Here is a 10,425-nt window from a genome sequence, read left to right on the forward strand (position 1 = left end):
TCCAATAAAGGTCCAAGTAACTAACTAATAACCATAGTTAATTAAAATGATTAACAAAAATCAATCATGAATGTAAATAATATTTGAAAATATTATTCGTGTAAGTTTCGTGTGTCACAGAGACGTTTCGGGCATTCAAAAGTCAAGTATGGTTAATCATGTCAACAAGTAAATGTAATAACATACATTCGTTAAATCACAAGTATTAATAATAATTATTATTAATTAACGTTGGAAAAACCAGGGTCGTTACAGCAACAAAGTGGGGTTAAAAACAAGATTCCAAATTTTGAAGTTGAAAACAATGATTGGTTCGATTGAAACAATGATTAGTTTAATTTTGTGTTGTAGCTCAGGTGATAAACTGGTAGTGGTCTGCCTCTCTTAGCGAGAGGTCAGGAGTTCTACTCCCGTGAAGTGCAGGCCGGCATTGCACACAATATTGCCCCTTTACCCTTGAATTCCACCCAAGAGTGCCTTTCGTACATCGCGTTGCGGGGGAAGTGGGGGAGGGGGGTTTTACCACTCATGCCTTCGGATTGGGCCGGCTTTTCTCCTGGACAACATTTGGGGTTTTACCACTCATTGCCAAGCATACGATGTGCTTGATCATATTCAACCACCAGAAGCTGAATCCTCTGATTCCACCACTACCAACATGACTCCACCTAATCCTCTTTGGCCACGCCTAGATGCCATTGTTCCACAATGGATCTATGGCACTATTTCTAAGGAACTTCTCAACACCGTGCTTGAACAAGAGGAAACTACTTCTGCTGCTTGGTCACGTCTTCAATCTGTTTTTCAAGATAACAAAAACTCTAGAGCCCTTTACCTTCACAGACAATTCTCCACCATTCATCTTGATGACTATGCCAATGTCTCAGCCTATTGCCAACAAATCAAACTTCTAGCCGATCAATTGATGAACGCAGGTGACAAAGTCTCTGAAGATCGAATGGTTCTTCAGCTAATTACTGGGTTAAGCGATAACTTTGATACTGTTGGCACGTATTTCACACAATTAGACAAATTGTCATCCTTTTATGAAGCTAGATCCAAGCTTATTTTGGAAGAAACCCGCAAGCAAAAGCAATCTGCACTAAACCCTACTTCATCCGACACGGCACTTGTAACTACCACCAACAACCCTCGTCCTGCACCGCCTGAAAATCACCATGATCGAAATATCAATACCACTCGCAACAGCAACCCACGCGGTCGAGCTCGAGGGAATTTTAGCTACAGAGGTCGCAATTTTAGGGGAAGAGGGAAGAGTTTTCATTCGGGTTATCAACAGGGTCAGCAACACCCACATTGGGCCAATTATCCACCTTGGAACTCAGCTCACCAGGCCCAATGGACACCACCCCCATGTCCTTACCCAACCAACTCTTGGGCCAGGCCAAATTCAAGTGCTTCACAAGCTGGTTTACTTGGGCCACGACCACAGGCCCACTATAATAATTCGTCACAGCCCACAGCTTACAACCCAACTGATATTGAAAATGCACTTCACACCATGACTCTAAACCCGCCAGAGGATACTTGGTACATGGACACATGGGCTACGTCTCACATGTCTGCAAACTCAGGTAACTTACAGTATTATAATTCATTAAAGCAACCTAAACATATAATTGTCGAAAATGGCCATGGCATCCCAATTAAAGGTTTCGGTCACTCAACCATACCAAACCCCTCCCGTCCACTCTACTTACAAAATATTCTTCATGCTCCTAATCTAATTAAAAACCTCATCTCTGTTCGACATTTATCTACTGATAATAATATTTCACTCGAATTTGATCCTTTTGGTTTTACTGTGAAGGATTTTCCGTAGGGCACTACGATTCTGAGATGTGACAGTACGTTAGACTTATATCCACTTACCACCTCCGTGCTGCAATGTTTCTCCTCACCTTCTACCTTTGCTGCTTTATCACCAAATTTATGGCATCACCGTCTCGGTCATCCGGGAGTTGAAGTTTTACGTTCTCTTAGCAATAAAAAGTCCATTGCATGTAATAAAACTCCTTTACATACAGTTTGTCAATCTTGCGTGTTTGGAAAACAAATTAAATTGCCTTTTGTTTCTTCTATGTCTACCACTTTATTACCCTTTGATATTATACACAGTGATTTTTGGACTTCTCCAATACCGAGCACATCTGGACACCATTACTATATCTTGTTTATTGATGATTATTCTAACTTCTTGTGGACATATCCCATAGCCAAGAAATCTGATGTCTTTCCCACATTTCTCACGTTTAATACATACATTCGCAATCAATTTAACAAATCCATTAAATCCTTTCAATGCGATAACGGGACTGAATACAACAATAAACAATTTCACCAATTATTTAACAACAATGGTATGTCGTTCCGCTTCTCATGTCCCTATACATCTCCACAAAATGGAAAATCTGAACGAAAAATACGTGCAATTAACAATATAATTCGCATGCTTCTTTCTCATGCCTCTCTACCATTATCTTTTTGGCACCATGCCCTTCAAATGGCCACCTATCTAATTAACATTATTCTAACAAAACTTCTTCAAAATCGTTCCCCAACTCAGATTCTCTATGGTCGTGTCCCCTCTTACTCCCACTTGCGTACTTTTGGATGTTTATGCTATCCAATTTTCCCTTCACAAACCATTAACAAACTACAACCTCGGTCCACACCTTGCATTTTTCTCGGTTATCCATCTAATCACCGTGGATATAAATGTTTTGATTTTAATAACAAGAAAATTATCATCTCTCGACACGTCCTATTTGATGAAACCACGTTCCCATATGAAACACACTGTTCAAAAATTACCACACCATATCATCATTTAACAGATACATTCAATTCCATTTACTCTCATAATCTTCATAAGCCCACTCTCTCAAGTTCTATTCAGCCCACCAACAACAGTCCAAATATTTCGTCTCCATCTACTTCTACAGAAAGCCCAACTCAAACACACTCATCTCCTGTCTCTTCTCTGAGCCCACAATCCAGCACGACCAACTCTCCCTCCAAATCTAGTAGCTCGTCTTCTCCTACCTCTCCATCAACCTCTCAATCTTCATCACAAACTGACCATTCTCACGAGCCATCTCATCCTACTACTCAACCAAATACTCCTCCACCAACTCGTACAATCATCACACGAAGCATGAACGGTATTCACCAACCAAAAATACCTTTCAATCTTTCGACTACCACTTCTATTTCCCCTCTTCCTCACACACCAAAAGATGCCATTTCAGACCCACATTGGAACATGGCCATGGTCGACGAATATAAGGCTTTAATGGAAAATAATACTTGGTTATTTGTCCCGCGGTCACCTGAGATGAAAATCATTCGAACATGTGGATCTTTAGACACAAACTAAAATCTGATGGTACACTTGAAAGGTATAAGGCACGTCTTGTCGGTGATGGTCGTTCTCAAACAATTGAAATTGATTGTCACGAAACTTTTAGTCCCGTGGTGAAACCTGCCACCATTCGACTTGTCTTGTCTATCGCGCTTAGTAAATCATGGAACATCAACCAACTTGATGTCAAAAATGCCTTCTTGCATGGAAACTTAGATGAAACAGTGTATATGTATCAACCTTACGAGTTTCGCGATCCCACTAAACCTGACCATGTCTGTTTACTTAAAAAGTCACTTTACGGGCTCAAACAAGCACCACGTGCATGCTACCAACGTTTTGCAACTTTTGCGGCCACCCTTGGTTTTAAACATAGTCAATCAGACAACTCATTATTTGTGTACACTCATGGTACTCAAACAGCTTATCTCTTACTTTACGTAGATGACATCATTCTGGTTACCTCGTCCACATCGCTTCGTAACAGTTTAATGACGTTATTTTCTCGTGAGTTTGCAATGAAGGACCTTGGTACTCTCAGTTATTTTTTGGGCATCTCAGTTAAATCGAACGATCAGGGTCTCTTTTTAAGCCAACAAACGTATGCACAAGACGTATTAACAAGAGCAGGTATGAAAAATTGTAACACGGTTAAGACCCCTGTGGACACGAACAGTAAACTAAGCAATACAACTGGTAACTCATATGCCAATCCAACCGAATACAGGAGCTTAGCCGGTGCCTTTCAATACTTAACATTCACACGCCCCGACATCTCATATGCTGTTCAACAAATCTGCTTACATACGCATGACCCGAAGGATTGTCACATGCAAGCTCTTTGCAGAATACTGAGGTATCTTCGTGGTACAATTCATCTCGGTTTGCAACTTACCAAAGGGTCTCTTGCATCGCTAGTTTCCTACACGGATGCGGATTGGGGTGGGTGTCCAGATACGAGACGATCCACCTCTGGTTATTGTGTTTTTTTAGGAAATAATTTGATCTCTTGGTCCGCTAAAAGGCAACCTACGGTTTCACGGTCAAGTGCTGAAGCAGAATATCGTGGCGTGGCAAATGTTGTTTCCGAGTCGTGTTGGCTTCGCAACCACCTCCTCGAACTACATTGTCCCATTTCGAAAGCGACCATTGTTTTTTGTGATAATGTGAGCGCTATCTTTTTATTCGGGAATCCAATACAACACCAACGTACCAAACATATTGAAATGGATATCCACTTTGTCCGTGAAAAAGTAGCTCGGGGACAAGTTCGTGTTCTACATATTCCTACGCGGTTTCAACTAGCTGACATTTTCACAAAGGGTTTGCCATGAGTTCAATTTGAGGATTTTCGAGACAGTTTGAACGTACGTCCACCCTCCCGCTCAAACTGAGGGGCTCTATTAGCCGATGAATATATTGAAAGTCAACTATTGTTATTTGTAGCACATATTTGTTATTTTATTGTATAGCTGTAAAGTAATTGATTGACCAAATCCATTCCTATTTAGGAGAATGGTTTGTTACAGAGGATAGGACATACACTGTATAAATACACGATCATATCAATGAGAATATGCATCGAGTTTTATCATTCTTACAATGCCGACCCTGAAATCCAACTAAATCAGTTTGGATTAGGAATGACAATGGATCGGATATGGATCGGGTGACGCCATATATATATCCATATCCATTTAGGTTTTGTTCATCCATATCTATATCCATTTAATTTTAGCTCATCCATCCATATTCATATCCAGTGGATTAAGCGGGTTAATGGATATCCATTGGATATTCAAGAACGTGTTATTATTTGTTGAAGATATAACATAATTTATTAAATTTACTACTAAACATAGACTACGATAAACAAAATGTGTAATTTTTACGTTTATTTTATAAGATATACGTGTTTTGTTGTAACATATCATAGTTAATTCATTATATAGTTGCGAATAAAATGTATGTGCAATGGTAAATGTATTTGTAATGGTAAATGTGTTTGCATATTTCTACATTTATGTATTTATATATGTATTTCGGTAATAATGGATATATCCATTGATAGGGATTTTTTGGCGATATCCATATACATATCCATTTAAGTTCTTCCATATCCGTATCCATATCCGTTTAAATTATCCATATCCATCACGAATCGGGTTGATCGGATGGATATCCGCTGGATCGGGTGGCTATTGCCATCCCTAGTTTGGATACATGTATAGTTGTTGAAAAAACATAAAAATGTAACATCAAAGCTTACAAAATTAAGCAACTTCAATATCTCAAATACATAGGGCAAAATCTGATTTAAAAAAATATTCAGTTTCTTGTTTAGTCCGGTTAGCCCGTTTTGAAGATACAAGTTGCACCACAGTAACGTCAAACACATTTTCTATGTTTTAGTTACTACAGTACTAGATTATAACTAGCGATTTTTGGATCAGTGATCCTTGTTAGTACTATTTTCAGTTCATTATGTGTTTTCTTCATTTTCCGGGTGCATGAGATTACCCAGTGAGATTGTGCTTTGTTTGGAGTTGAACCCTGCAATTTAATCAAATCATGATGTTAATTGAATTGAAATGACGCAGATAGAGGCAACAGCTGTTGAAGACAACAAACAACAAATTTCTTAACTTGTTTGTTTAAAAAACAGTATAGCAGGATTTAGTTGCTATGTTCGAATTAGTATCTTCTGGAGGACCCATATGTGATGAGTTTATTCGTTGTAACGAACCAGGTGACACAATCTTTAAACTTTATAATTACTTAAAATAATAAATTGGTTTTTATAGGAAATGAAAATCAATCAACTGTATTGTCCTACAGCAAACATACTGAAACGCCAAACGAAACAAGCAGACACATTGAAAATGAATAAGGAAAAAAAAAAAGAAACTTTTTATTTACAATATAACCAAATAAAAAACCCAGAAAAGCAGTGCCATCAATAAACAGCTTCTTATTTTGAATCTTCGTCTACTTGTCTTGTGCATGCTCAGTACACACATTAAGCCATCAAGTCTGCTGTATTCAATTCACGCAATGAAAACATACCTCTTTCAGATTTTTATTTCCATATTACACTTGAAATTGAAATTAATGCATCAAACCTGCCCCTGAAAAACGCCAAATAATTAATGATTAATCAATCAATATCAATGAAGCTTGCTCAGGAGCGATATACCCTGTTGTAGTTTTGCAATTGCAACAACATTTTTTTTTTGGACAGCAGTTAGTTGGGGATCACCCACGGGACTTAACCACCCACGCGATCATCTCCTGCAGTTGCTATACCCGCCCCCCAACTGCGTGCCCAAAAGGAAACCCGCACCAATCCCATACGGGGCATGGACGACCCCCCCCCCCCCCCCCCCCCCCCCCCCCCCCCCAGCGCGATGTGGGAAAAGTGCCATGGGTGGTACTTCATGGTAGGGATGAAATGTGGGTTAATATGTAGCCAACGAGGGTCGAACTCCTGACCTCCTAAAGGAAGCATGCCACCAACCGCTGGACCACATCGCAACTTCTTGCAACAGCATTTTACTCATAATCACCAGCATAGATATATAAAGTGATTTATATATTTATATTTATATATCTTTTAAAACAAAACATAATAATTATATACATACCACATCATTCACATGCAATCTTGGTGTCAAAGCTGCTAAGGCAGATAGCGAATGCTTGAAAAGCAGATATCGGGTAGCGATAATCCATGGTAAACACATCCTTCCCTACTTTTCCAAATTGAAGAATAACCTTCTCGTATTGTGGGCCCGATTGTCCACTTGGCGGTGTAGCGACCAACTGAAAATTCTTGACTGAAGCAACTGTTACTCGTCCTTGAAAATTTAAGCACCAGCATTGAAGCTGTTCATGCCACCTAGGCGATTTATTCTTCAAAACTAAAGGTCCATCTATTTGATTGTTCAACACCCCGGGCCCACCTTTTTCCACGCAGCTGGATCGGGATCGGAAAAACGGAATCGAAGGAAATGATTCACCGCTGCTGAGGGGAAACTCGGTTTGTGTTGGAGCTACACCTCCCGGTTCAACTGAAGAAGCTGGGATTGGATCCATGATGCACTGCATTCTTCTTGGACCCCTGTATGTATTACACAGAGAATAAATAAATCATATAATTAGAAGAAAGATTAGTTTTCCCAAACATTATAAAGTGTTGGCAGCAATTCACATCTCAAAAAAAAAAAAAAAAATGAAAAAAAGAATGCCATATCTGACCTGGATCCCAGCATGTTCAACTCATATGAGATGTGAGCTACTGGATAGCTTCCAGCAGGGACTCTAGGGGAGACTTGAGTGGACCCCATGAACCTAGTGGATCGACTTTTTGTCATTTTAGCTCCATCATGAGGTGGCAAACCGTCATACACGATGAACTTTGTTCCCAAAAAGTTCGATCTATGCCAGATCATAGATAAATTTGTTACTTCAGTTTCCAAGTAAATACAACCAGTTATATATTATTAATTTTTTTTTTTTTTTCAAAATACTAGCCAAACCTTAATTTCCCAATATATCTACTGCTGCCCTTTGACATGTCATCGGCATTTAAAGAGATGATGTAATCGGTACATGTAGGGCGTCTAAACTTGCGAGCAGCAAGAAGAAACTTCCCATCATCAGCAAGTGCTGCCACAATCATAAACATGAATCCAGAAGGTGAGAATCATGAGAAGTAAGCCAAAAAAGAAAAAAAAAGGAAAAAAAGGGATGTCGTTGACCTTGAGTCAAACTAAGGTAAAGGAAATATGTCTGAGTTGAACGTTTCCGTTTGATAAAACATTGGAGGAGAGATTCTCTTGGACCCGGCTGCACGTGATAGCAAGAGATCGTTATATAAAACAGTAAAACGGCCAATTTAAGTGTAGGATGTATAGCATATTAAATAATGAAGCTTATAAAACACAGACAAAATTATAAGGTGAATGGACCAAACATGGAGCACACTAAAAAAAATCAGTAAAAGAATTTTATAACGATCTAGATATTACAATAATTTGATTATTAAGTAATGAACTCGAAATGCAATGATGTATGCACCGATACCCCATGTAGACTGGAGGCCTAACAGAGCGCTAACAACAACTACCAATTATTTCAAATGCGTCAACAAGAAATATCAATCTCAAACACCATGGTAATCCTATTGCATTAACTATTATTGAAGGCCTGAGCCCTGAAGTATTTAATCCCCATGAAAGACTAACACATGGAGGTCCTCAACCTAACTCCAAGCTCAAAAATAAGTATCCAAACCTGACTACGAACCTAGCCCACGTATAAACAACACTCCAAACAAACAAACACATACTACAAAACCACAATTCACACACACGCAGACACTAATTTCTCTCTTTTTTTTTTATTCTTAAATCCCATGGCCCAACACAACACCACCAAAAAACACCAAAAGCGGAAGCCGACACATTGTACCGGTACAAAGCTAGTGTATAGATTTATACATGGACACACACATGTTTCCTTATGTGATTACTGATTAATACAATATACTGGTTATGGATCCCTTTGTCTTCACAAAAAAAAAAAAATCATTACAAACTTATAAATATCAATTAATAAATCCATATATTAAACTACTCGGCACACAATATTACCTAATAGTGACTCACATCAAATCCCAATCCTAATTGTTAAACACTACATAACAATCAGTAACAACAAACAAACAAATGAGCTAAACACTACAAATTTAGCTAATTGTAACCTAATAATGGAAATGGATCATTTCATAAAATTCAAATCGTAAAACACCCAAAAAACAGATCAATTAAACATAATTATGAGAAATTGAGCTGAATCAACAATTAATTAATCAAATAATAACCTGTTTGACCGAAATCGGAAAAGTCAACAAGCCGGAAATCTCAGGTCTCTTAACAATCTCCTTCATAATCTCTCTCCAACTTCTACACACAGTAGCACAACCAACAACATTCTTCCTACACGGCCATTTATTTTCAGACGATTCAATCCGAATCAAAACCTCACGTAACAGCTCTTGAGGCATGTTTGCCCAACAGCTTTGTTTCAATCCATCATCAGATTCATCATCTTCAAGTTTCAACGCAGCGATCGCCATTGAGGTGTCTTGAATTACGCGGCAGGATCTGGTTCTTAATCCACAATCGAGATTCATATGAAACTTGATTGTGTGGTTGGTTGGTTGATTGGTTTAATTTGATGAGAGATGACTTTTGATTAGGATTAGGGTTCGGTTTAGGAGTTGGTTGCTAAAATGAGTAATAGTAGTGGATTGGATGTGTTTTTTTGGCGCGTGTGGCGCGTTTTGTAACAGATATTGACAGGTCATTTGTATGTGTGTGTCTGTATATATCTGTACCGTAAGAATATAATATAATAATATAATAATATAATAATAATAATAATAATATAATTTTAATATTTAAGAATTAATAATAAAAATCACTGTTGCAAAACACCCCGTCTCGAGTCGTTACGACGGTGGTGACTAGCCCGTCCCATCTCGAAGAAAACCATCTCATATGACAGTCAACGGTCAAAATTCGGGTCAAAGTTGAAAAAAATCAGGCTAAAGTCTCTCAAAATTCGAAAAAGCCAGAAAGTAGGTAAAATCGATCAAATTTGCCGTATTTTACTTTGAATTTTCTGTATTATATTAACGGTGATAGCGATTATGAATACAAATTAGTCAATTCAAGTTTTTGACTTTAAAATATGTACACATATATACATTCATATACTTATATATTTAATAGTCAACTTTGATCAACGTCTGTCTGGACCCCCGTCTCGATCCCGTCTCGAACGTATCGACTTTTTTAAGACCTGGCCGTCTCGACCCCGTTTCACGTTTTTTGCAACCTTGATAATAATAATAATATAATAATAATAATAATAATAATAATAATAATAATAATAATATTATTATTATTATTATTATTATTATTATTATTAACATAACGAATACGGGTTTACACTAATATTTAATATTTATAATT

General features: G+C 38.0%; 1 protein-coding gene across 1 annotated transcript; it reads right to left on the bottom strand.

The window, feature by feature from the left end:
- Window positions 1-5,681: 5,681 nt before the first annotated feature.
- Window positions 5,682-9,724, bottom strand: LOC139852955 (tubby-like F-box protein 3). The gene is made up of 6 exons (XM_071842305.1): window positions 9,270-9,724; window positions 8,146-8,233; window positions 7,924-8,053; window positions 7,643-7,822; window positions 7,030-7,505; window positions 5,682-6,513 (listed from the first exon to the last, which is right to left on the bottom strand). Exons 1-5 carry the CDS (start codon window positions 9,579-9,581, stop codon window positions 7,034-7,036), a joined length of 1,182 nt encoding a protein of 393 aa, XP_071698406.1. The 5' UTR covers window positions 9,582-9,724; the 3' UTR covers window positions 5,682-6,513; window positions 7,030-7,033.
- Between the last annotated feature and the right edge of the window lie 701 nt (window positions 9,725-10,425).

This window comes from Rutidosis leptorrhynchoides, chromosome 6 (assembly GCF_046630445.1).
Source record: "Rutidosis leptorrhynchoides isolate AG116_Rl617_1_P2 chromosome 6, CSIRO_AGI_Rlap_v1, whole genome shotgun sequence".
NCBI lineage: Eukaryota > Viridiplantae > Streptophyta > Magnoliopsida > Asterales > Asteraceae > Rutidosis > Rutidosis leptorrhynchoides.